A 27,736-nucleotide genomic window follows, 5' to 3' on the forward strand; every position below is an offset into this window, starting at 1 on the left:
CCCTGCAAACCAAGCAGGTGGCAGAGCTTCTTCCAGAAGCTCTGGTTCAGGACTAGGCCTCCGGGCTCTGTGGCGGTCATTGAACACACCTGCGCGCCACGGAGGAGCGCGTCCGCGAATCCTGGCGCTGGCTTCACGCCCCCTCCCCCCGTATTTTTATTTTCCTGGCATCAACCGTCAGTCTTGCACTTCTCTCCTGAGAACCACCGCATAGGTCGGGCCCGCCTGGGGTAAGCGTCCCTCTTTCCACCCAGCCCCGCCCCGGGACCCGAGGTGTCCCCGCCGGGCCCCCGCGGCGGACAGGACGACCAGCAGCCGAGACCCCGCTGGCCGGGCGGCCTGCTGTGCGGCTGCTGGCAGCCCGCTGCGAAACCGGAGGAGCCACGGCAGACGCGCCCGGGGCCTCCGGGCCGCGGGGGGCCGCTGTGACCTGCCTTCACCCCCAGTGCGCCGAAGGCGGGGTAGCGGGGCTTTAGGGGAGAATTGGAAAGCGGAGGGTAGCGGTGAGGGGCGGGTGCTCCAGCTGCTGTCCGCTCCGCCTGAAGCGCTGAGGAGCCGAGCAGGGGCCGGCCGCCCTCCTCCTCCATGAGGGACGAGTGAGCGCAGCGGCGACAGCCGGCCCGTGGCGCCTCCCCCCGCGTCCTCTCCAGAGCGCAGCGGCAGCGGCAGCGGCCCCCGGAGGAGGAGGAGGAGGAGCATGTCGGACGGTTTCGATCGGGCTCCAGGTGCTGGTCGGGGCCGGAGCCGGGGCCTGGGCCGCGGAGGGGGCGGGCCTGAGGGCGTCGGTTTCCCGAACGGAGCGGGGCCTGCTGAGCGGCCGCGGCACCAGCCGCCGCCTCAGCCCAAAGCCCCGGGCATCCTGCAGCCGCCGCCGCTGCGCCAGCCCAGGACGGCCCCGCCGCCAGGGGCCCAGTGCGAGTTCCCCGCCGGCCCCCAGCGGCCTCCCCGGCCCGGGGCGCTCCCAGGTATGGAGCAGCTCTAGGGGACTCGGTCCTTCAGGGCCAACGCTTCCCCACGGCCCTCCGCTCGCGTCGAGAGCCGGCGCGCTGTCTCCTCCTTTCCCGGTTCCCCGAAAGCAGTCCCCGAGGAGCCGGGTTGTTACGGGGTGGGGACGGGCCCGGAACGGGGTTTGGAAGGTGGCTGCTGGAATCCTTTGTGCGCCCCGGCGGGGGGAGGGGCCCAGTGCGCGGTCTCCGAGTTCTGCTGTCCCGGGAGGAAGTAAGAATCACCTCCCCTTCCCCAGCCCTCGAAGGGGAGATCTTAGGTGAGCAACCACCTTTTTTCAGCCGACTCTTTTAAAGAGAAAAAAGCTCTCAAGCATTCATTTAGGAGGCAAGTAGGTACCTAAAGGAGCTTTAAAGCAAGTCTATTGTTCCTTTTCGCTGGCTCTCTACACGTATCCTGGCGATAACCTTAAATTTCGTGATGGTTCTTGTTTAACTCTTAAAAACCAGCCCTTCTCAGATAACTTTTCATTGTGTAGTAAGTTGTTATACAAAGGAATGAACGCATCTAACATCTACCCCCCTTCTTTTCCTTTCTCAGAACAAACGAAACCCCAGAGAGCTCCACCTAGTTCACAGGATAACATCCCACAGCAGAACTCGGAGTCCGTGATGGCTAAACCCCAGGTGGTCGTAGCTCCTGTGTTAATGTCGAAGCTGTCTGTTAACGCCCCTGAATTTTACCCATCAGGTTATTCTTCTAATTATACAGTAAGTGCACCCTTTTACTACAACTCTAGGTTGATATTACTGAAATAATATGGTTATCCATTAATCAGTATGCTGGTGCTTTCTGTACAACACATAAAAACATGAATTCATTGAACTCAAGAATATAGTATATTCCTCAAGTATATTCCCGACTCAGGAATATATTTTTTGGTTATTATAGTCAGGGTATCAGAGTGTCGGCTTGAGAGCAGGCATTCTTGTCTGTTTTGTTAACTGCCCTATTCCCAGCATCTATAGAGTATCTCTAGGCGGTTAAACTTGATGTGGCAACGAGCTCTTCAATATATAAACCTGAAATCTTTGTCCATACTTCTGGACAGCCTATAGAATAGTGGCCTGGTAAAATTGACTTTTAATTTGATTTTAGCAAGATAGCTGAATATTCATTGGTTGCTTTAGGGTAAATCAAAAGTGATTTTCATGCAGACTAATTCATGTAGGTGTTTGAATGTTGAGAAGTACACATGGGCTCTGTTAGGTTAAAATAGTGTTTCTGATGCTAATTATTATGCAGAAATGTAGAAGTTTTGATAAAGTACAACCACTATTTTGCCTTTATAATAGTTTTGCCTCGTTTCAAAGTTTATATAAATGGAATCATACAGAATGTTATTTTTGTTTTTCACTTTCATTCAACATCAAAATCCATATTGTAGCATGTGATTGGAAGTGACTTATTCTCATGCCATTCCATTGTGTGACTAAACCATAGTCCCATTTGTCTATTGAACATTTGGGTAGCTTCCACTTTGGGGCTATTATGAATAGGGCTGATATTCTTGGCCATGTCTTAGTGGCTATGTGCCCTTGTTTCTATGTGGTATATACCTAGGAATGGAATTGCTGGGACATAGGGTAGCCAGCTTTAGTGGAGACTGCCTCATAGTTTTCCTAAGACACTGTTCCAATGTATACTTGGAGTAGTATGTGATTTCCAGTTGCTCTACTTCCTTGCCCACACTTAGTATTTTCTGTTTTTTTTAAGTGTAGCCATTCTGTTGGGTGTGTGGTATCTAGTTGTGGTTTTAATATATGTATTTACCTTATAACTAATGGTGGGACACCTTTTTTACTTCTTTTTTTTTTTTTTTTGGCTTCCATATTTGGTAGAAAGTATGGAAAAGCTGTATTCCATAATTTATAAACTATGCATCTTAGACTGCATTAGGGAAAAGCTTTGGGGATGGAAGGAGGGAAATATATGCATAGTAGGAAGAGCAGTTGATTTGGGTTGAAATGGGCCATCAATCATTAAAGTAGAAGAAGTAGAAGCAGCTTGGGTTCTTGCCAGAAAATTGTATTTGGCTCATAGAGGAAAGGAATCATTGGAGAGCTGTGAGTAGTTGAAAAAACTCTTAAGGGTACTTACCTTCTAACAGCTACAGTTCCCCATTTGTTTGTCTCCCTATGGACGGGCTATTTTATAAGATGGATGTAATTTTTTTCAGTTCTGTATCAACTAGTTTTACATAGATCAAATGACTCCTGGGCTGTATAGAGCAGTGTATAAAGCTATGTTAGTTCACTTACTTTGAGGCATTGTCATCTTTTAGGCATTTCTTGATATCCTTTAGTAGCTCGATCCCTTCTATGCTCAGTTCTCCAGAATGAATTGCATACTGGAAACTTGTGGCCCTGTTTTTCTTTTCTTTTTTTTTTTAAAGGCTTTTTAATAAGTTACCAACACTTAAATTAGATATTGCAAATCTAAATTTTCTGGTTTCTCTTGAAATCATAAGATCCAGCCATACTGGACTGTTATCTTGATAAAAATTGGCTGAATAGAGGCAGCCCCTTTAGATGGATGGGAGTGTGTGAGCTCTAGTTTGCTCAGTGGCTCACTTACTTCATGTGTTTGTAATCCACCTGGATTCTATAAGCATTCAAGTTTGCTACCCCTGCACTGGTACATTCTCAAGCCTTACTTGTTAACCCTTTAGCCCTCTGTCAAGGCTAAGGAGTTTTCACAATGCCGTAGTCACAGAATAGCAGTATCCTTGTCTTTCCCTTGAACATTCAACAAATAGTTGAACACTTACCATGAGTCAAGCACTGGGGGTACATCACTGAACAAAGTGGACAAAAATTCCTACCTTTGTAGAGCCTCTATTCTAGTGGTCTTGGTTTGGTCTCCAGAAACTCCTTGAGTCTGCTTTTGTTAGACACATGAAAATCTATTGCTTGGTATCCTTGAGCTAGATCTGCTCTCAAGAATGCATGCTTTTCCTAAAAGCCTTTATATTAGTCATATGCTGTGCTTTCTTTACCCTTCCAAAACTCTAAGCTCTTTTATCTTTAGTCCTTCTAATCCCATTGCTAGAAATTCCTGCTTTCTATGCCCACTTACCAGTGAGTTACTGTATCCATCTATTACTGGCATTGCGCTTCTCAGATAAACCATTACGTCTTGAATATTTAATCATTTATGAGAACCAAAATTTTCACAGAGAAATTCATAAAGCGTTTATTAAGAGACACAATTCCCCCAACACACACACAAAAAAATCCCAGCTTTTTTCTAAGAACATCCCCTTTTTAGTTACTGCCCAGTTTTTCTTCTGCCTTTCAGTAGTGACATTCTCCAAAATGTAAAATTATTCACTGTCAGTACTACAGCTCACTGACCAAACTGCTGCAAACTGATCCCCCTAATTGTACTAAAACTATTCTTGCAACATTTACTGATGTTCCAGGTTTTAAAATCTATTGTCCTCTTAACCCTCGTCGTGGACTTTATTGACTAGAGGATAATCTGTAAAGTTTAACAAGTCAGGTTTAATGTGCCCGTGCTAGGTACCAAGGATTTTCAGTCTTAGAAAAGTTCTTTTTTTAAGAACTGAATATTTAAGGTAATAATTTTTTATTTTAATTTTCCTTCTCTGTTCATCGTCTCCTTTGTTTCCAAGACTCTGCGATTATTCTCTCAGATTTCAACCCATAAAATTCTGTAGCATTAGATATTATGAGCACCTCTTCTCATTTACCTTTTTTTCTTTTTTTTTAGCTTCTGTGGCAGTATTCTTTCTTTATCTTCACAACTTGCAGCTTATTCCTTCTTCCCTCAGACTGTAGTCTTGGAGATTGTTTTTTCCATTGTCTTACCTCCCTTGGTGATCCTACCTATCCCTTAGACTCTAACCATTGCTTATCTGCCTGCTCATAACTCTGAAATCTAATTCTTTCTCTGAACTCCAGGCTTGTGTTTCCATTTGTTTTGACCTCTTCGTGAGGATCTCATGTTTAAATTCAAGTACAAAAACATGTATCTCCTCAAACTTCATATGATTTTATATCCTAACTAGCTGTTCAGGCTAAAATCTTGGTGGTATATCAGTTCACCTTTCTCTTTCATACTCTTGCCCCCCTTCAATCCAGCTAACTAAAGTACAGTTCACCCATGAACAAATTGGGGGTTAAGGCACCAACCCTGGCTCAGTCAAAAATCCACGTATAACTTCTGACTCTCCAAAAACTTAGTTGTCCCTCAGTATCCACAGGGGATTGGTTCCAGGACTCCTGGGAATATCAAAATCCACAGTTGCTAGAATCCCCTATATAAAATGGCATACATCAATGCATATAGTCGGCCCTCCTCATCCATGGCCTCAACCACAGATTGACAACAGTGCAGGTATGTATTGAAAAAAGTCCACCTATAAGTGGACCCGCGCAGTTCAAACCCATGTTGTTTAAGGGTCAGCTGTAGTCTTGACTATTCCACTAAGTGTCTGATTAGTTTCCTTTTATTCCCACTGCTTTGGATTAGGTTCTCATCTTGACAATGTATTTAACCTACCTACTGTGAAAAATGAATTTTCTAATTGCTGTCCCCCCTAAGCTCTTGTCAAAGAATTATTTCCAAGAAAAATAAAACTTAAATATTCCTCAGTTTGGAAGCCATTTAATTAATTCCACATTGAAGACTGAAGAAATGTATACTTTAAAAAAATCTGGTACTAGAGAACTAACACACAAGCTTTGATTCAAACATGTCGGAGTGCTTGTTTATTCAGAATATTTTTGCTTTTTTTGCTTAAAATGACAGGCTCTGAATCCCCTGTTCTGCTATGTTCAAAGTGGCTTTACTTTCTGCTTTTACCTTCAGAATTCAGATTTTTGTAAGAGTTTTGCTAATATAAAAAAAAAGACTGAAATCAGTGTTTTAAACTACAGTTTGCCATAATGAATGACATTTGATAGAGATCGTTAGGAAATTAATACCTTCAGCTGCAACCTATAGACTTCCTGCTTTTTATTATTAATGGTAGGATACTACAAGTCTGTAAAACTGTATCAAAACTTAAACTTAATTTTTAAATGTAAAATTCACACATTTATGTGGTTAATATTAAGTATATTATTTATGTATGCATTTATAATAATTGCTTTCACAATTTTATAATAAATGGTCAATATTTATAATATGAACATTTCTCCATTGGTAACTACTATTATCCCTTGTTTATCTTTCCAAAATTTTCATTGTGTGTAAGTCTCTTTTTAAAAAAACAAAGTTGTACTAAATTATGGTTCTGTATGCTCTTTAAATTTAACACTATATTGGTGATATTTCTGTATTGATAATGTAAATATATCTTAAGGGGATACATAATATTCCATTATATGGTTATAAGGTAATATATTTAACCAATTCCTTGTTGATGGATTGTTGGATGAGGTTTTGGCAATGAGTATCCTTGTATATAAGTTGAAGTTGGCATTTAAGCTTCTTTGTTGGTTATTTGGAATATAGCATAGAGGTTAAAGTATAGGCTTTGTTCTATACTCCTTTTTTCTAACTAGCTATGGGACTGTGCAAATGACATGGTCCTTGGTACATGGTCCTTCCTTGATCAAACCCACCCTAACCTGCTCCCCACCCACCCTGGTTTTCCCACTATCTTTCCAGGCACTCTCCTTAGTGTGTTCCCCATCACCCTACAGTGTTTCCCTATCTGCCTCATTGATCTCATTAGCCACCACCCACCCTCAGTTTCTGTGTTCTGGCCTTTCCTACAGGCCTCAGGCAAACACCTGTCTCCTTGAGGCCTATATGCTTCTTGTACCCACTGCATAGAATATCTTTCCTCAGATATTTGTATGGCTGGATATTTTTCCCCCTCTTTTTCCATCTCAGTTTAGATGTAAACTGTTTAGGATCCTTCCCTGACCACATTTTTCACAGGGCATCTCACTATTTGAATAATGTCTTCCATCATGGAAGGTTGGCTCCTAAGGAGGAGGAGTTTTTCTCCATTATTCACAGCACAACAGCACATAGAACAGCCTTTGGCACTTAGTAGATACTCTACACTCAAATGGTGGGTTCTTTTTGTTTGTTTTTTTAAGGAGGGTGCAGCTCACAGTGCCCCATGTGGAGATTGAACAGGCAACCTTGGTGTTATTAGCAGCATGCTCTAACCAACTGAGCTAACCGACCAGCCCTCAAATGGTTTTGAGTAGATTACATACTGGTTATTATTAATGAGTTAATCAGTTAGAATACCATCCTAGGTACCAAGAAATACAGCTTTTAATCATTCTACTTTTTGGGTGCTTTTTATGCTTTAACCCTTTCAGGCATGAGAACATGACTGTCGCATTTGGAATACGTTTCGCTCTTTTCCTAGAAATTTAAAAATTTATTTGTTGAACACTTAGTGCCTTACTATGTGCTAGTCACTGGTCCAGGGGTATTTACTCATTAACTTGCTTAACTCATTAACTCATTTCATCCTCAATTACACAGCTGTAATGTTTATGATTCATGGTTTGAATTTCATCAACATTAATGAAAGTCATGGATTCAATTGTGTGATCAGACAAACATTTAATACATGAGAGGTTACCCGCTCTTGTCAGTGAATGCTGTATGCACACGATCTGGGCATATGAATCTGCTGTCCTGCAGCTGGTGTTTCCTGAGTGCCTCTCGTACATACAGTATATGCAACTTCTCATGTAATGTGTCACTTTAATGTCTAGAGAGAAATAAAAATTATGCAATATGGCTTCTGAATGGTGGTTAGCTGAAGAAATAGTGGTCAGCACCAACAATGGAGGAAAAATTGGCTGTGTTAGTCTTTTAAGATTGTATGTCCTTCTCCAAGATGGAGTTTTCCTAAGGGGAATTTTGACTAGGTGTGACTTTTTTTTTCCTTTATGCAGTCACTGACTTTAGAACCTAACCCTTTCATAAAGTTCTTCTATACTGTAGTCATAATTCTAATTCTTTCATATTGGTTTCTCATTTGACTCCTTTTAGAAAGGTAAATTTCATCAAGCAATATGGTTATTATAAGATCACAACTGTTATGTAAACTTCAAGATGCTTTGGGTGGTATTCTAGACATTGAAAGTGTAAGCTGGTGCACTGATCTATTATCATTGGCAATATTCACCTGGCTTATTCTCTTGCCATTAATTAAAAGGTTGGGAACTTCCAAAGGTGGTAGTGGTGGAGATATTAATTGGAAACTACTATTATCAAGGTTGGCTAGAAACCTGGATATAGCAGCCAGAAAGTCTCCTGCCACAGTACACTATGATGAAATTTTTTAGTCACTAAACTATATATATTTCCCTCTCCTTGGGGATTAACAGCCGAATGACAAACCTTACTAGTGTCTCTCAATATAGAAATTGTCAAATACTATAATAATATAGAAAATGGTATAGTGAATCGCCATGGCCTCGTCACTTAGCTGCATGTGGCCATTCTTGATTCTATATTCCTGACCCTTCCTCCCTTCCCATTTTGAAGCAAATCCTAGATCTTATTGTATCCATAAATAGGTCAACATTTTATTGGTTTAAACTATTTCTCAACCATCTTGTGAATCTATCAGATGAGAAGACAATTCCCTACCCAGCTAGATGGAGCCCTTCTGTTAAAACATTTTGACCATTGGGCATGAAAGAAGGATTCCTTAGTGGACTTAATTTTATTAAAGAAAATAACAAATTTTATCATGTGAAGGGTCCCTAAAAATCATTTGTGCTAGAGACATTTCAACCTAAAGCTGCATCATGTTTACTTTAGCCAGTTGCATGGATTAATAATTTTTAAACTTTTTATCTATAGGAATCCTATGAGGATGGTTGTGAGGATTATCCCACTCTAGCAGAATATGTTCAGGATTTCTTGAATCATCTTACAGAGCAGCCTGGCAGTTTTGAAACTGAAATTGAACAGTTTGCAGAGACCCTGAATGGGTGGGTTACAACAGATGATGCTTTGCAAGAACTTGTGGAACTCATCTATCAACAGGTATGTTGGCTGATGGGTGATTATCAGATAGTTTACTTGAAGCTCAAGGATGGTAACTGCTCTTTGAGGGAGGCCAGGTTCATGTTCACCTGCCTCACTCATTAACTTTATGGCTTATGGGAGCTTTCACGTGTCTGTTGGATAAAATTCTATAGTTAGTCATCCATAGCTAGAGCCAGACTGCAAATGCACCTGTGTAGCCAAGGCTCTATACAAGCAGTTGTAAGGAGCTTTGGCCATTTATGAGGAAGGCTACATGAGTCATACCTTTTTTACACACACACACACATGCACACACGCTTTGCTTTATAGGATTTGTAATTAACAATAGTTTAAAAAGACTAATTCTTTTCTATGTTGAATTATATAGCATTATTAGAGTAGGGAATAAACAAATCATGGAAGAACTTTGTTGTCTCATAAATGAGTCTTTAAAAAACCCAGACCACAAAGCACTGTATCTTAAGTTTTAACATTTCTGCTTATTTTTACTTTATTTAAATTTTCAAGGATACATCTTAATTCCTTAATTCCTTGAAAGTCTGATGTCAGTCTAGATTGTTTCTTCACATAAAGTTTAGTTTTGATCCTAGCATATTGGTCATTGACAAACTAATGTTATTTTAAGGAGGAAAAAATAGATAACACTGGATTTTGAAGACATTTGAGTGTGTGAGACTGGCCAAAACAGAATAGTAGATGAACAGAAATATAACTTTTAGTGTTCTTTAAGTCATTGCTGAGTAAACAACTTAGACTTGGAATATATGGAAGGGTGATTATGATAGCAGGTTGACTTTTTTTTTTTTTTTTTGTATCCCATCTAGTGTCTGATTTGACTACATTTCCAATTTGTTGTCGATTATTTCTGGACCCCTGCCGGATTACCTAGCCAACTTTCAGGTTTCCGGAAATGCCTGAAATTTTAGGAAAATAGAAATACTCTGTTTGTTCTGAAAAGTGCTTTTGGCCTCTAAATGGATTGAGGAGGAATGTGAGATAAGAAAATGGAAGAATTATACTTATTTCTTAATTCTTTTTTGGTTTCTCTTCTATTTAGTTTCAGCTCTTCAATAGTCTGCCTGATTATACTTCTTTAGGGCTGAACAGAAGGATATGACCTGACAGACTACAATTTCTTTGCTTGGCTTAAAGCTAGTTCCTCAAATATGTTCTCAGCGTTCTTTTAAGTTTTAACATTCTGTGGTCAGTGATACACAGATTTACCAACAGTTCTTTAAATTTCATTGAAGGAATTAACTCATAGCAACTAACAAAAGAAGACCTGTTGTTAAAAAACAAAACAAAACAAAACACCAGGTTAAACATACATATTCAACTTTGATTCCTCACCAAATACCATTAAAATGACAGTATGGGGATTTTTAAAAGCCAGAATCCCATAAGTACTGAGATGGGAAAAGGATATAGAAGTATCACTTTGGGAGACTAGAAAGCAGGTGGGTGAGTGGTAACTGACATGGCAGATCTAAAAAAGTTGAATTCCAAGCCGGTGAGGAAAGCTGAGAAGCTCCCTGATTTACAATGCAGAATCGCCAAAAATTTCTAAGGATAGAATGGGGATAAAAAAATTGCTTGAAAAACAAAACAAAAACTAGACCCTCTAGATATTCTTGCATTCTAGCAAAAAGCGACTAAGACATGGGCACTAGGAAATGGGGAATTTTATAGGAGATGCTAAGTGTGTTATTAAGTGATGATGAAAGGAGATCCATCCTAAGACATTAGCCATGAGCATAGCAGTCCTGGAGGAGCTAGGTGTCACTGGAATAGGGCAGAAGGCTCCGGGAAAGATTTTCCTGGTGAGACCAGCCCAGGTGCACTTAGAAGATATTAAGAAATTTACAAAGTAGTGAGTTTAAGAATAAAGCAATGAGAAGTATATAAAAAAGAAAATACTAGAAAAAAATGAGTAAGTCTAGGGAAAAGAAAGTCGTACAAGAAAGAAATCAGTATAAGACGTGGTTTAGCTGTAAATGGAAACAAAAGTAATGAATGATATCATGGTATAACCATAATGGTAGGTGGAAGGATTGTGAAATAGTGGAATGGAGTGGGGTTAAGCAGGGTGAAAACTAAATGCTCATCTTCCACGGTGAGAAGAAATAATGTCTAAACTGAAAAATCACAGATCATGCAGATACAGAGGTTAAATTCTTAGCTGAAAGAATTGAAAGTGGTTGTCTATGGGAATAAAATCGAGGTGCAGCAGGGAAGCAGGAAACTTTAATAACCAGCCTGTAGAACTAGTCTTTAAAGTGTGTGATAATTTTAAAAGTAAACTAAAAAAAAACAGGCAACACCAATAATCGGAAAAGTATAAATTTTGAATCTCAAGTCTTTTTTGGTACCAGATACATCATAAACACATGTGATGTCAGGAGAAACCAGTCTTGATGAGAAATGTACAGGATCCTGGTTGAGCAAGGAAATAATTAGAAATAAAAAGATCTAATTATAAAGTATTTACTCCATGCCAGACAAAGCTGAACACTTGACTTGTAGTTAACTCATTTAATCCTCAGTAGTTGAGTGATGCTTTTACCCCCATTTTATATGTATCTTAACAGAGAAGCTAAATGACTTATCTGAGGTTACCACAGCTAATAAGTAGACCCAAAATAGGGTTGAAAGGACATTTGTTAGATCTAGACTCGGGTTAATACTACCTTTGTAACTTTGGCCGAGTCCCATAACCTCTTAATGTGTGTTTTTCGTACCTAATATTAGGTAGTAAACTATTAATGTGTTCTCTACAGTCTTTAAAAACTACAATGAAAGTTTAACTTCCTGAGTACTGCTTTGTCTATATCACACAGTCTTTGATATGTGGTGTTCCATCACTGTCTTATTTTCTTTAAATGGCTTACCTGCTTTGATTTCCTCTTTACCCCAAGAATTTTTGGACTGTTCTTGAAGTGTTAATCTCTTGCACCAGGTACTATTAAGCACCTCTTTAGGAATCAAACTGAAGCTCAGAGAGGTTTAGTGATGTCCAAAGTCACAGATCAGAAGGCTTGGGAATCCTGTTTCTGGACTGCTAGATGCCAAAGTCAGTGCTGTCCTAGTCTTGAGAAGCACCACATATCAATAGTTTGGCAAATATTCTTGTAATGGGCACTATGCAAGTGGGTTCATTTACATATTTTGCCCAAAAATGGGTTAGTATAAAGCAATAGTGTCTGTTTGCTTTCTGGTAATCTCAGATAAATGATTGGGAGAACTTCCCTTAAATACTTTTCTTTGTACCTGTTCTGGTTCTTGGTATAAGGTTGGGAGAGAGTTAACTTAATTTTCTTATGCCTAGCAATTACAAAAGATTTGTACATTTTTCTGTACAATATGGTTGTTTTTGGGAGTAGAAATGTTTTTTCCTCTCTAGAATGTTGCTGTTAAGTGTTTGCAGTAATGACAACTTATCTGTGTCCTACAACACTTTTTTCTTTTTGAAAGGCCACATCTATTCCAAATTTCTCTTACATGGGAGCTCGCCTGTGTAATTACCTGTCCCATCATCTGACAATCAGCCCACAGAGTGGCAACTTCCGCCAATTGCTACTTCAAAGGTTAGTGTGACTATATGAAATTAAAGGAAAACTTCTAAAGGTACTGGAATTTTACCATTCTTTTTTTTTATATAAAGACTGTATATTATAGAAAGTTGCAGGGGAGACTAGGTGGACTGTTCTTATTTGTACAGTATTAAAAATTTATAGTCACATGGCTATTTTTTTCTGTAATGGTCTCTGCCTTTGGTTTTGTGCTTAAAAAAGACTTTCCCAAGATCTTAAAAATGATCACTTACATATTTCTTAGTACTTTTGTACTTTGGGTTTGAGCTTGGATCTAATTTATTTATTGCCACATGTTTAACCAGTTTTTCCCATACCACTTTTTTGAATGATCCATTTCCTTATTGAGTTGAACTGCTACCTTTATCACACTATATCCTTATATTTGGGTATTGATTCTGGACTTTCATTATATTCCATTCATCACTGGTTCTATTCCTGTTTTATTACCCTACTATTAAAAAGCTCTTAATTTTTTAATATCTAGTTAGTTCCCCACTTTTGTTGTGTGGAATTTTCTTTGCTCTTCTTGCATGCTTGTTTTCTCCAATGAATTTTAGAATCAGCATGTGAAATTATACAAATCTTGTTGGTATTTATTAGATATTTTTGGGATGACATTTAACTAATTTAGGGAACTTTCTTATAATTGGAGTTATTTCAATAATAAGGTTGTGTTTGAGTTTATTATAGTTGGCACCTTAGTTCTTTAAAGATACATTTAATGGTTGCAAAATACTCCCGTCATGTGGTTACACTACACTGGAACAAAATAAAAATTCCAAAAGCACACTTCAGAGACACTTAAAAATTAAACTTTTGATAAAGGTGATACTTCAGATACATATGTACAAGATAAATTGTGCTGCTGACACAACTGGCTAGTCATTTGGGGGGAAAACAAAACAAAGATGGGCTCCTGTCTCAGTCTTCCCACCAAAATATATTTCAGATATATTAAAGACTTAAATAAAAGGACAACAGTAAATGCTAGGGGAAAAATTGACAATTAAACAAAACTCTTATGTTGGTAAAGCCCTTTTAAGCAAGACATGACACCCTCAGTCTCTAAAAAGAGATTATTTAAATTTAATTACATACAGGTTATAATATTTGGGGGGAGTCATAAATTTATATGAACTGAAAAGTAAAAATAAGGAAATATGTAACATATGGTAATGAGCTCATTTATTCAATATGGAAAGAGGGGCCTCTTAGGAATGAGTAAGAAAAAGACCAGTATTTTAATAGAAATATTTGGAATGGCTTTGAATAGGAACAATTTGGAAAACTATAAATGAGAGAAAGATCTAACCTTAACTTATAATTGAGGAAATGAAAATCATAGCTTCTGGAAAGATGTGAAAGCAGGCACCTCTAGTGGGTAGGGTGGCAGAAGGGCTTGCTTATCTTCCCCAGTGCTGCTTACCCCTGGCTATGCCTTAAAATAGGGCTGAGACCCTGCCCCCACTCTTGGAAATTCTAACGTAATGGACTGAAGTGGAGCCTGGGCATGGTTCTTGAAAGCTTCCGAAGTGATTCTACTGTGTAGCCATGGTTTAGAACCACTGTTCTGACTCGACCCCTTGTATGCTTCTGTAGTTTTGTGGTACTGTCAAGGATATTAACATGGAGAAATGCTAATCATATAACAATGAAGAGCAGGGAATAATTCTATTACCTGACTTAAAAATATATACATACTTGGAAAAGACCTAAGTTACCTTCACAGCAGTTATCTCGGGGTTGCAGTGATTTTTCTCTGCTTTGTTTTTTCTCTGTTCTTTGTTTTTCTTGGCATTAACCTTTCTGAAATAAGCATGTGTTGTTTTTATAATTGAACTCTTTACCCTAAAAAGGTTTTGGGTCTTTCTTCTCACCTAGATAATCAACCATGTACGGGGGAGAGATTTGCTTTTGCACATACATTGACATAATGTATAATAGTCATAACATTTATAAAACAAAAAGATCATTTCATCAAAGCTCTTACCTGCAAAATCGTAAAAGAAAGGACAGAGAAAGAGCAGCCAACATGGTGCTTGGATAACTGAATTGGCATTAATTAACTGGTCCTTTCCATTATTAACCAGAATGTTCTATTTATAGATATCCCAACTTTTTTTCTGATGAGGAATTAATATGGATGAGAAGGTAACAAATATCTTCTGTGTCTGACTCATGCACAAGATGTTGTTCATTTAACATAGCTTGTAAACACTGGAATCAGTCACGTAGGCACAAGTTATCCTGGTTTATGGTTGATTCACAAATTGACCCACAGGAAATTCTTGAAGTGACTTCTTTTTTCTTTTCAAACAATTTTTTTACAAAGCAACCTAAACTGGTCCCTCATGTATGAAAGCCACTAAGTCTCCATAAGCTCCTCCCTTGATCTTTAAAAGAACTATCAAAATTAGTTTTATAAAACACATGACGTTCCTAGAGTTTTCTCACCATCTTTTCAATAAAGATAGGAAAAAAATATTTAACACCCAAATGGTAAACATTTAAAGACCATTTAAAAAAATTCATTTTAGTGACAATAGCCAAACACCGTAATTCATTGACGCAGGCAAGGACAAGTTTATTGTCATTATTTTAGAAATCTTGTAGGAACTATGTCTGTAAGCTCCAAGAAGAGGATTTCTTTTGTTAACTTGTGTAAGGCCACTGGGCCAAGTTGGGGGAAAATAAGGTATTGAACTCCTTCAATCTCTTGGAAATAGAAACCAAATTAATCGCTTCCTATGTGTCTGCTCTACTGGGGACTTATCCCCTCGTTTCTTTTCTCTGATTTATATAATGGAAATAATAAGGATAATAGAGTTGATAAGAATTCATTTTATTTTCATCTTAGTTGGAGGCCAGTAATATATTTTTAAAGATATATTTCAAAAGTTCATATTCAGAAAGAGTAGAACATTTTACAGAGAGAATCTGGATAATAACAGTGCTTTTTTAAACAGAAATGCTTATAAGATAAATAAGGTGAGGCATTTTTTTTCCTTCTTTTTAGTGCCAGTATACAGCAGACCTCATGAAACCTATATTGTTTAAACTTACTACAGCTTGATCTGATAGGTTTATTTTCAACTATTATTAGTTTCTTAAAACTAGGAACCCTAGAATGAAAGAGACTGTTTTCTGTTCTCTACAATGGACAGGAACTTTTTATTATAGAATGTCAGAAAGTTGGTACATTGTACTTGCCTCTGTATTGCTTGTGGACAACCAAACCGACAAATGGTTATCTTCTTTGACTATTTAAAAAAATAATGTGTATGGAAAAACACACTGTTCCCCAATATTCCCCAATTAAAAAAAAAAGTCGTGTGATTATAAAAGGCATATCTTTATTAGATGTCGGACTGAATATGAAGTTAAAGATCAAGCTGCAAAAGGGGATGAAGTGACTCGAAAACGATTCCATGCATTTGTACTCTTTCTGGGAGAACTTTATCTTAACCTGGAGGTGAGGAGAAATTTTTCTTTTGCTATGTACTGACAAAGCCTGAGAATACAAATTGATCTTAATGAGGGTTTTGTGTTTACATGATACTTTTATAACATTATGAGTGAAATGGGAGAGGGAGAATGGGAGAGAAAGAAAATAATACCCACTTATGGGTCTTAATACCCACTCATGGCGGTGTCTGAAATTTAATGGAATGTGAGTAACATTTGTTTTCCTGTTCATGGGCAAGGTGTTGGGAAGTAGTTACTGAGCATTTTAAAGTCTTTGTGTCCTTTTGGAAAGCCATGGTTTACATGCATCTTTAAGCTTTTGCAATACAGACATTTATACCTTTTTCAATGCTTTCATCAGAAACATTAATATTAAACATATGTTTAATAAAGCTTTGCATGACGAGAGGAGAGACTAGAGTTTCTGATTTTTTTCACCTAATTCACACAGATTAGTGCTTCTTGGTCCTATTTTACAAATCTTCCACATAAAATGCATTTATGCAAGGTGTACAGCTAAACTTGCTTCTAAATTGGTGGTATACTTCAATATATGCTTGTTAATAAGCAACATAAGTGCTGAATATTACTTAGTAATGGATTTGCTTAATTTTTTTTTTTTGACTAGTCCTAGATATAGGTATATTTCTTAAACTCTGAATTGAGGACTTAGTATCATAAACACCACTGGAAAAACACATAAATCCACTATCAAATATGCATCTCAGTGCATTTAAAAGGTCTTTGTCTAGTCTGGTGCCTCATTTGCTATTCCTTTTTATCACAGGTGGACTTAATTTTTTTTAATCTCATGTCTTAATCTTTTTCGGTTTTTTATATAAGCCAAGATAAGAGCACCAATCTAAAATGTGCTTTTAATGAGGAGCCATTTTAAGAATGCTGTTGAGTTTCCTATGTGCAAGTACTGATGCCGTGTCTGTGGGGAACACAAAGATGAGGCATGGCTCCTAATTCTTGTAGCCAGAGAGCTAAGATATGTATACAATTCTAATGCAAAACAGTATTTTTAATCAGTATAAGAAGCAGAAAAAAGTGCTATGTATTCCCAAAAAAGGGCGTAGCTTAATAGACTAGAAAATGCTTTATGAAGCAGTAACATTCAAGGAGGCTTAAATTCCGTGACCATATGTTATGTGTGGCAAATGAAAACTTACCTATAGTTTACCAGTTTTATTACTGGTCTTAGTTACATGTAAAGTAAGTCTAATTTTGTGACGATACCAGAGTGTGTTCCTATGATTTTGGTATATTTTTAATGTAAAACACTTTATTTTGCCAACACTTTGTTAGGGCATTTACATATATGTATTATATTTTGGTATAGTTGCTTTTCATTTTCTTTTGTCCCCAAAGATCAAAGGAACAAATGGACAGGTTACAAGAGCAGATATTCTTCAGGTTGGTCTACGGGAGTTGCTGAATGCCCTCCTCTCTAATCCTATGGATGACAACTTAATTTGTGCAGTAAAATTACTGAAGGTAGGTTTTACTAATTTTTTTTAATGTAACAGTTCTATCCCTTTAGTGTACAATTTGGAGAAAAGAAAGTATGTATGATACACAAATGAATTCAAAATTATTACTTTAAATGCTGACATTTTACAATTTGGAGAAAAGAAAGTATGTATGATACACAAATGAATTCAAAATTATTACTTTAAATGCTGACATTTTACTTTGCTCTCAAATTTTTTAAATTTTTGAAAAGCAATATGTACTTAAGCAAAATTTAGAAGTGAAAAAATGGAAGTCTTTCACTCTACCGCCATCTATAAATTCCCTTTCCTTCCTTTCCCATGTCTATATGTATGCTCTCGTAAATAAGATCTTAATATCTTTGCATGACACATAGATTTACTTCTTTCTTCAGTAGCTTCCTAGCATTCCAGTGTATGTTTGCACATTGTTTTTCCATTCTATTGTCAAACAGTTGGGTTTTCTCAGTTTAGTTACTGCAGCACTGTCGGTAATCTTTCACCATGTCTTTACATGTGCAGTTGTTTAGATAGGTTAAATTCCTACGTACAAATTTGGTGGATCACAGAGTATGTGTACTTAAATTTGGTAAGGACACATGCTCCTTGACCTATGAAGGGGTTGCATCCCAGTACACTCATTGGAAGCTGAAAATATTGTAAGTCAACAATGCGTTTAATACACCTAACCTACTAAACGTCATAGCTTAGCCTAGCCTACCTTAAACATGCTCGGAACACTTATGTTAGGCTACAGTTGGGCTAATCATCTAACACAACGAATACACTGTTGAGTGTTCATTGTTTGCCCTCGTGATTGTATGTCTCACTGGGAGTTGCAACTCGCTGCCACTGCTGCCCAGCATCACGAGAGAGTATCATACCACATGTTGCTAGCCCAGGAAATGACCAAAGTTCAAAATTTGAATTACAGTTTCCATTGTATGCTTATTGCATTTGAACCATTGACAAGTCAGAATATTTTAAGTCAAACCCTCATAAGCTGGGGACCTTCTGTAATGCTGAATTTCCATTCCAAATGCTCAACCGGAGTCTGTTCCCACCAACAGTGAATGATACACCTTTCTCCCCAAATCCTTATCAGTGATGGATATAATCAATCCTGGGTTTTGTTTGGTCATAGGTGATGTGTAAAAACAAAAATCTCATTTCAATTTGTATTTTTCTGATCATTAGTGAATTTCTTCATGTTTATTAGACTTTTTTTTTTAGTTTCTGTGAATTACCTATTTATATCCTTAACTCATTTTTTCCGATGAAGTTTGTATTTTTTAATTCAAAGCTTCAGTGTTTATTGTATGTTGCATATTTCAAAAAATATATTGATTAAAATTTTACAGCCTGTTTGAGACATACAGGTAGTATATCATATGATCATTGACACATAAAACCTATGATTAAAATTCTGCTATAGGTCATTCCTTTAGGTTCTCTCAATCAAGAAAAACATAGAAGGTATAGAGATCCCTGAATATCAGATGATAGAGAAGTACGGGGAATATTTAACTTGCTAAATTCATCTTGTTCAAAGAATGCTTAAAGTGCTACTAATATATTTTTAGAATATACTTTATTGAATTCTTTATTTTGATACCTGTTTGCTTGCTTGTTTATTTTAGTTGACAGGGTCAGTTTTGGAAGATGCCTGGAAGGAAAAAGGAAAGACTGATATGGTAGAAATTATTCAGAGAATTGAAAATGTTGTCCTAGATGCAAATTGCAGCAGGTAAGAAATGAAGTAATGTAGACAGCCAGTAGGTCTCAATTCCTTGCTTTTTCTTTGGGGGTTGTTTTTAAATCTGTTTTTAAATCTATACTTCATCAGAATAATTGAAATCTATGGATTTATCTACAGAAACATTTTCTTTAAAGGCATCATATTTTACCTATGGCTTCTGCTCACCTAGCCAATTTTCTAGCCATTGTCCAATAAATATCTGGGTAAAATACTAGTATAAGTCCGGTTGGAGGCATAAAAATGTTTGTAGGATAGCCACTGCCTTTAAGAACCATATAGTTACATGGAACAAATTTCAAGGCTTTTTTTTTTAAATGTAAACTTGTGTCATTGTAGGAAATGTCTAGAAAAAGCAATGAATGTACATGTTAAATTTATGAACTAGTTTTAGAAATCTGTGGTATCTTAGAGCCTGGCAACTCTTATGGTTGATATACTTTTAACTCTTTTTCAACTTTTGTTTGCAGAGACGTAAAACAGATGCTCTTGAAGCTTGTAGAACTCCGGTCAAGTAACTGGGGTAGAGTCCATGTAACCTCAACATACAGAGAAGCAACACCTGAAAATGATCCTAACTATTTCATGGTATGCCAATGTTTACATTTTAAATTTTGCTTATTGCTTGAATTTTCCCATTCAATTTTGGAAATTTCTAGATGAGCTATATAAAGCTGTTCTCAGAATTTAATTCCTGTTGCTCGCTTAGGGTCACATGGCAGCAAGCACATGGTAAATGAAAGAAACATGGAATCCGCTAGTGAATGGGTGGGCTAGAGAAAGATCCATCCAATGGCAAGGGAAATTAATAAGGCTTGGACTTGGGTGAACATAGGGATTCCAGGAAGCAGTTTTTCCAGGGAATTCATAACCAAAGGCCTGCATCTCAAACCTTTACTTTGCATGTTGTAGTAAAGTAAATCAAGAAAATAAAAACAGTCACCAGACCAATGATGCTCAGAAGCTCCCAACGTGACCAAACATAAAGTAACTATGGACGAATGCTCCTACAACCCCAGTCTGGAAATTCTTGGAGGAAAAAATGATAGGGGGGAAGGAACCACAACTAAAAATGAGCTGACACTAAATCATAGTGTACAGCAGAACAATTCACCATGAGTGTGACAGACAATAGACTGCAGTGTTAGAACAAGAACTTGAGATAATAAAATAGAAATCTGAAAACCATAGACTTTCTCAATAAAATGAAAATGGCTACTAGGAGGTTAGTGTTTTGTTTGCTTTTGCGTTATCAGGTGCAGATGAATGACATCAGCCATGCTTCATTAATCATGTGCTTTTTAAAAATGAGTTCTGAAATGATAACATTTTTATCACTTTGACTCATCCTAGAATGAACCAACATTTTATACATCTGATGGTGTTCCTTTCACTGCAGCTGATCCAGGTATGTTGTGCCAGTCATTTTCTCCCCATTTTTTGGTAGGATAGTAAATTACAGAAAAACCATAACCTCACCAGCACAAAGCTGTAGCTTTTTGAAGTGTTCACATCAGTCTAAAATGCAGAGTAAAGGCTTGTCTCTCATGGAATATTCTTTTTTTTTTATTATTTTGAAAGTATTGTTTTTTTAATTGGGGGAGGGGAACAGGACTTTATTGGGGAGCAGTGTATACTTCAAGGACTTTTTCCAAGTCAAGTTGTTGTTCTTTCAATCTTAGTTGTGGAGGGCGCAGCTCAGTTCCAGGTCCAGTTGCTGCTGTTAGTTGAAGGGGGCGCTGCCCACCATCCCTTGCGGGAGTCGAACCGGCAACCTTGTGGTTGAGAGGACTCGCTCCAACCAACTGAGCCATCCGGGAGCTCAGCGGCAGCTCAGCTCAAGGTGCCGTGTTCAATCTTAGTTGCAGGGGGCACTGCCCACCATCCCTTGCAGGAGTCAAGGAGTCGAATCGGCAACTTTGTGGTTGGAGCACAGAGCTCCAACCGCCTGAGCCACCAGGCCAGCCCTCTCATGGAATATTCTTTACAATGGTTAGTTACACTTGGAACCATTTCAGATGGGACATCTGACTCAGTATATAGTGTCTTGTCACCCTAACAATGAAGAATTGGAAGAATACCTCAATTAAATGCAGCAATTTTTATTTTGTATTTCCTCTATTTTGTTTTTATACTCTAAACTTTCCAGGTGGTTGAATGGAAAGAAAAGATGGTTCTAGTTCACTACATAGTCAGCAACTTTCATTAATATGGGTTAATATTCACAGGTACTAAGAATTATGGATTTCATTAATGCTTGGTGGGTCAAAGTTAATTAAAATCTAAGTCTCTTCACACTTGCTCTTCCAGAAAAGGACATTTATAAAAAGATTGCTGTAATTGTGATAAATGGGACTACAGTGTGAGCAAGAGAGACATTTTTCCCATTTGGTACAACTACAACCAGCTTATCGTTGGAATTTTCCCTTTTGTTTCCTCTGGATAGCAGGCACTAACTGTCCTGTGCCTGTACTGTAGCACAAAGGAGGTAAAAGAAGGACTGATTAACTTTCAACTTAAATTTTTTGAATGTTTCATAATTTAAAAAACCACAGAAAACTGACCTGTTGATTCCCAGACAAGATAAAACCACTCAGTCAACATTGAACCAAGTTCGGGGTGGCCAGTTGCTCAGTTGGTTAGAGCGTGGTGCTGATAACACCAAGGTTGCCTGTTCCATCTTCACATGGGCCACTATGAGCTGTGCCCTCCTTTAAAAAAAAAAATTAGTTACGATGGCAAATGTTTAAAAAAAAAAAAAAAAAGATTAAACCAAGTTCATTGATTATGGCAATGTCATTTGCCATATTAACATATACTGTGGGTCTTTTTAGAGACAAAAACCCAATAGATACTACTAAAACCATTATCTGTCCTGTAATTGATACCCTCCTCCCCAAGTTCAGTCCTTCTATTACTTCTCACCCCGAGGTAATTACTGTCCTTTACATTTGTGTTACTATAGTGTCTTTTTACTTTATGTGAGTCTGTAAACAATAGGTATTATCACATAGTAGTATTAATGTAAATGGTATCTTATAGTGCACATCCTTTTGCAACTTAGTTTTCATTCAGTATTATTTTTGGTATTTATTCATGTTGAAATATATACATTTGGTTCATTCATTTTAAATGCCAAATAATACTCAGAGTGTTTATATAAGAACTTGGTTTGCTTTTCTATTTTTCCTTCTTGGCAATAGTTAATTGTTACCAGACCTAGTTTTTTTGTCAGTCTGATTGTATGAAATTGTACATTTTTATTTTCCTACTAATGATAGTGAATTTCTTTTCATGTTTCTGTTGATCTTTTGATTTCTTCTTTTGAGAATTGCCTGTTTGTGTCCTTTGTCCATATTTCTAGTGGACCATTTATCTTTCTTACTGATCTGTAATTCTTTGCATAGCCTAGAAAGTGATCCTTAGTTTTTCCCAGGATGTGCTGTCCTACTATTTGTTTATGTCTGAGCATTTAGAAGCTTTGAGTTTTCATGTAAACTAAATGTATCTGTCTTGTTTGTGCTCTCTGGGACAGTCTCCTTCCTACTATTAAATTCCATTTTCTTCTAAAAAGTCTTACTTTGTTGTTTTTTATATTTAGGTCTTCAATTTGTCTGGCTACTTTTTATATATGGGGTATACTTTTTCCATCATCTCTCATCGCAGCAATAAGTGTTGAATCATCCTTCCTCTTTTAGATAAAATGTTCCTCTGTTGGGTACCATGTAACTCCTCTGTAAGCTTGTGTCTTATTCCTCTGTCAATGTATGTAGATCTTTCTTTTGTTTGTATGTCTTGACACCAATACCACATTCTTAATTATTCTCATTATACATCTTGCTGTCTGATAAAACAAATTTTTCTTCCCTTATTCTTCAATGTTACCTTGATTCCTTTTGGTTCTTTGTTCTTCGTCTTTGTCTAATCTGTTGATCCTATTTAATTGTTAATTTCTAGTGACTATTTTTTATAGAAATTCAGTTTGGTTTTTCAAACTGAATTTGTTTTTGTATTTTGTTCAAAGTATCTTGATCTTTTCTCAAAGTTTTGAGTCCTTTTTTCTCATCATTCTAAACATACTTATTTTTGCTTCGTGTTTTTGTTCTACCTTTTAATTCCAATCCTGCTGTTCTTTCAGATTATTACACCCAAAATTGTTTATATGTTATGATCTTTTTTATTGCAATCTCAACCATCTTTCTTAAACTTTTCCAGAAATGATTTCAAACTTATAGAAAAGTTACAAATGTAAAAATTGTACAAAGAACATCCATTTACCCTTTACTCAGACATACCTTTTGTTAAGTTTACTCTGTTTATCATTTGTTGTCTCCACACTCATTCTTTTTTCTAAATCATTTGCAGTTGGGGTGGCCGGTTAGCTCAGCTGGTTAAAGTGTGGCACTGATAACACCAATGTTGCCAGTTTGATCCCAGCATGGGCCACTGTGAGCTGCACCCTCCTTAAAAAAAAACACACAAAAAAAGAATCATTTGCAGTTAAGTTACATATGTTATAGCCTTTTGAGATTGCTCCAGTGTTTTAACTGCCTTGTGATTATCTGCATGAACGTTCCTTGTGGCTCGGATTGCTGGAACATCTGTCCAAAGTGGGTTTTCTGTTTGCTCCTGCCAGGAGCCACAGGATAACAGTGACTTGGGACAAGTTTTTAATGTCTTGTCATGGTGGCTCCAGGCCCATTGTTACAAATTCTCTGGGTAATCAGTTTCTTCAGAGTACTACCAAATCCAGGCAGAGACAACCAAACTTCTTTGCTAGCTCCCTTTCACTGAGGTGTTTTTCATTTTGCTTTTCTCCCATCCATCTTTTGCTTGAGATAATCTGTCCTTTGAATGTCCTGGGTTTGTGAAGGTTAGATGGTTGTGGAGCATAAATTCCATCTCCCTGTTTCACATGGGCCCAAGACCTTCCTTTCTGAACTTCCGTGTGTTTTAAAATCCAAGGCTATTTGTTACCACATGGTTTACCAGCCTCCCAGCTGCAGTAATTATGTATGACTTTCGGTTCCCTTCCATTTCTGTCATCAGATGACATGATGTTTTTTGTCACCCATACATTTAAAAGAATATCTTACCTGTTATCTTAAGTATTTGTTGCAGGAAGGTTTTACACCTAAAATGGTCCCCAAATTGCCAGAATTGAATGTTAAGATATCACTAATCCTTTAAGCTCCAATTAGAGTTATAGAGACTGACAATCTTGGGAACATGGTCTTTATCCAATCTAATGTCATTATATTATTCTCTTAAAATTTGAGGTAATGTTGTTCATAGAAAACTAATTTTATTAAAACTAGTTTTAATATACACTGATCTATTTTACTATTCAAAGGCAAGGACTCCATACAGACATGCTAATCTTATAAGATACTTAGTAACTCTAAGACATTTGGCAGATGGAGAGCTATATCATATGTATTGCCTTAGAAAGTTGGTATAGCTGAAACATTTATTAGGTCGCTACCTTCCAGCTGTCTTTAAGTAGAGGGAAGAAACGAAAATCCCCTATGCTCAGAACCTATGCTTGGTTAGCTTCCTCTGATTGAGAAACATGGACCAATGGCTGTTACCTGCTAACCAGATAGATAGCTCACTTTACCTCCTTGGGGAGGAATAATGGGGAAGCCGGAAGCCAGGATGTTTGATTGAAATCTCTCCTTGTGAAAGGAAAAATAGGTATAGAAAAAACACATTCTTCCCTAACAAATTATATATCCAATATTTTGTCCAATGGAAAGAAGCAGTAAAAAAATGTAAACAGCATGCACATAGGCTGTGAAACGTACTCTGGTATATTCACAGTGGTTTTGATTTCTAACATATTTAGAGGAATATTATATATAATTTGTGAGCATGTGGGAGGCAAAAGCAAACCAATCAGAAAATAAGATTTGTAAAAGCTGTTCTTAAACACATAATTAAGCTTACTTAATAACAAGTAAGTTAAAATAGCTTACTGCTATTTGTACTTTGGATCTACTTAAAAAGTCATAATACTAAAATTTCTTAGGGATAACTGGCCATTTCTTACGAATTTTTTTCAGCTTTTAAATTTTTTTATTTTATTTTTGTAGATTACCAAGAGAAATATCAAGAGTTACTTGAAAGAGAAGACTTTTTTCCAGATTATGAAGAAAATGGAACAGATTTATCGGGGGCTGGTGATCCGTAAGTTCTCTTTAGCTACTAACTTTATTTGTGAAATTTCTGTGGCCACGGTTTGTAGGTAGAGTTTAGACCAGGAAAAAAGTAGCTAATGAGAATGTGCATTTTGATTTGATGATATATAGTGGTATATATATATAGTAGTTATCAAAAATTTTCAGACAACCATGTGAAAAACAGTATAATTTTGTCACACATGTAGGTGTAAAGGGTTATTGGGAGATGGGGAGACATATAGTCAGTGTCTTGTTGTGGAGGAAAAGTGTAGAAAAGGGAAAAGATCTGGAGTCAAATTCTGCCTCTGCCACATACTTAGCAAATCTTATGTTAATCTCCTGGAGTTTTTTTGTTTGTTTGTTTTTCAATCTCTAAAATGAAGATTATAGTAGTACCTATCTTTTTAAGGTGACTGTGGGAATTCGGTAAAAAATGTGTATATTAAGCCCTTCACAGGGTACTTTAAACTTTTTACTTAACTATGGAAAGCCTTGTTTTCCATCATTTTAAACCACTGAATAGGTGGGAAAATTCTGAAATAGATGATCTTGAAAGTAACATTTTGCTATGAAAGCCTGATTCCAAATGGAATCTGACTAAATTGTCATTGTAGGAATACCATTTCTGATGTTAAGTAGACATAAAATATTAACGCAGCATTAGAGGTGAAGAGCACATCTGAACTTACGTTCTAATTATAGTATAAATGTTGATAAGATAAATTTATGAAATTCAGTTGTGAGCCCCCGAGTTTATACGTAAAGCGTTTGATTTAACTTTTAGATTAGGTTAAAGAATTTAATGTATGTCTAAATATATAAGAGAATCTTAACTTCGAAGACAAGAGACTCAAAATCCAGTGTAAAATTTAACTCATATTAAGCAGTTGTTGTCTGAGGACTGCCAATTAATGTAATTCTAAACAGTTAGTGCTTGCATTCTATCACAGCTCAGTCACTTTTTCTCATGGTTTAGCATCTTAGACCTTTTCTGAACTGAAAAATATGAAACGTCTGAGTCATCTTTGCTCCTTTCACAGATACTTCGATGATATCGATGATGAGATGGACCCTGAGATAGAAGAAGCATATGAGAAGTTTTGTTTGGAATCAGAGCGCAAACGAAAACAGTAAAGCTCAATGTCAGCATAATCAGTTTTATAAAGCAGTTTAGGTTATGATGATTTAGCAGAACATAGAAAGCAAGAAATTGTGTCACACTTATACCAAATTAAGGATGTTAAGTTACATTACTAATGTATACAACTTTTGTTTAACACTGTCTGCCAAAATAAACTTTATTCCCTATAACTTAAAATGTGTATATATATATAATAGTTTATTATGTACAGTTAATTCCACTGTTTTGGCTGCAATAAAATCGATTTTGAAATAAATAAAATGTTGAAAGTAAATTTTGCTAGCTGGTTAGAAGCTTATCCTTTAAATTCAGTTTTTCTTGAGGGAAAAGGTCTTAGCCTGGAAATACATATTACTGCAAAAATGTAGCACCCTTTTTTTAGATATAAGTATATAGCGTTCATTTAGTTTTACATTTAGTGTCTCAATAAATTGGGTTTCAAGTATGATTCACAATTACGAAAATCTTTAGCACTCAAGTCTTAGACTATATCGTTAACTGATTTACATATCCATATGCTGTTTGATACCAAGGGCTGTTAAAATGTCATTAAATAAAAAAAGAAAAAAGGAGTTAGAACTCCAAACTAAACAACCAAGATTCTTCACTGAGGATTTATTGCAGTCCTAGAATTTTTTTTTTTTTTTTCCATCTATCTTCATTACTTTACCTAGAAGCCTGGAGTATTTTTCTGCTTCATTTATATGGCTTTCTCATTTTTATTTTGTGGCATGAGTTGCATTGACTTTTTTACTAGAGAATTTTGCTAGGTCTTTGTCACTCAAGTTTTCATCTGCTTTATAATTGATACACCTTGAAGATCACTTTTCTAATACTTTTACTATAATGTAGTACCACCTCAGCCCTATTTTTACCTAATGTCAAAAAATCTTTTTCCAACTAACTAAAACTTATGTACAAAGGGATTGCTTGTAAATATGCATGTAAATAGTTCTGTTAATAACCCACTGTTTTACATTTGGTACATCTGTGTCTGCTAATACAGTTAGTTTTCTCACTTTTCTGCTTGTTTGTTCAGTCTGGATTAAAATTAGACTTTGAAAATAAAATTGAAATAGTTTTGTTTTCTCTAA

The 27,736-nt window shown here is 36.9% G+C and overlaps 1 protein-coding gene across 3 annotated transcripts; it reads left to right on the forward strand.

The window, feature by feature from the left end:
* Positions 1-12: 12 nt before the first annotated feature.
* PAIP1 (poly(A) binding protein interacting protein 1) lies at positions 13-27,736 on the forward strand. Of its 3 annotated transcripts, none has more exons than XM_019736231.2 (11): positions 13-230; positions 1,546-1,715; positions 8,821-9,006; positions 12,481-12,593; positions 15,963-16,074; positions 17,442-17,567; positions 19,204-19,310; positions 19,790-19,907; positions 20,673-20,727; positions 25,415-25,508; positions 26,542-27,736. In XM_019736231.2, the coding sequence occupies exons 2-11, from the start codon at positions 1,617-1,619 to the stop codon at positions 26,633-26,635; spliced, it is 1,104 nt and encodes a 367-aa protein (XP_019591790.2). In that variant the 5' UTR covers positions 13-230; positions 1,546-1,616; the 3' UTR covers positions 26,636-27,736. The 3 variants fall into 3 exon arrangements, with proteins under 3 accessions (XP_019591790.2, XP_019591789.2, XP_019591788.2); XM_019736230.2 differs by lacking the exon at positions 13-230 and adding an exon at positions 592-725; XM_019736229.2 differs by lacking the exon at positions 13-230 and adding an exon at positions 698-965.

Source organism: Rhinolophus sinicus, linkage group LG03 (assembly GCF_036562045.2).
Source record: "Rhinolophus sinicus isolate RSC01 linkage group LG03, ASM3656204v1, whole genome shotgun sequence".
Taxonomy (NCBI): Eukaryota; Metazoa; Chordata; class Mammalia; order Chiroptera; family Rhinolophidae; genus Rhinolophus; species Rhinolophus sinicus.

Bases quoted from the DNA above. Each gene is read 5' to 3' on its own strand.
- PAIP1 (XM_019736229.2), top strand. From the start codon at position 698: ATGTCGGACGGTTTCGATCGGGCTCCAGGTGCTGGTCGGGGCCGGAGC. The intron at 17,568-19,203 runs GTAGGTTTTACT...TGTTTATTTTAG, and splicing joins GTGCAGTAAAATTACTGAAG to TTGACAGGGTCAGTTTTGGA. The intron at 19,908-20,672 runs GTATGCCAATGT...GACTCATCCTAG, and splicing joins ATGATCCTAACTATTTCATG to AATGAACCAACATTTTATAC.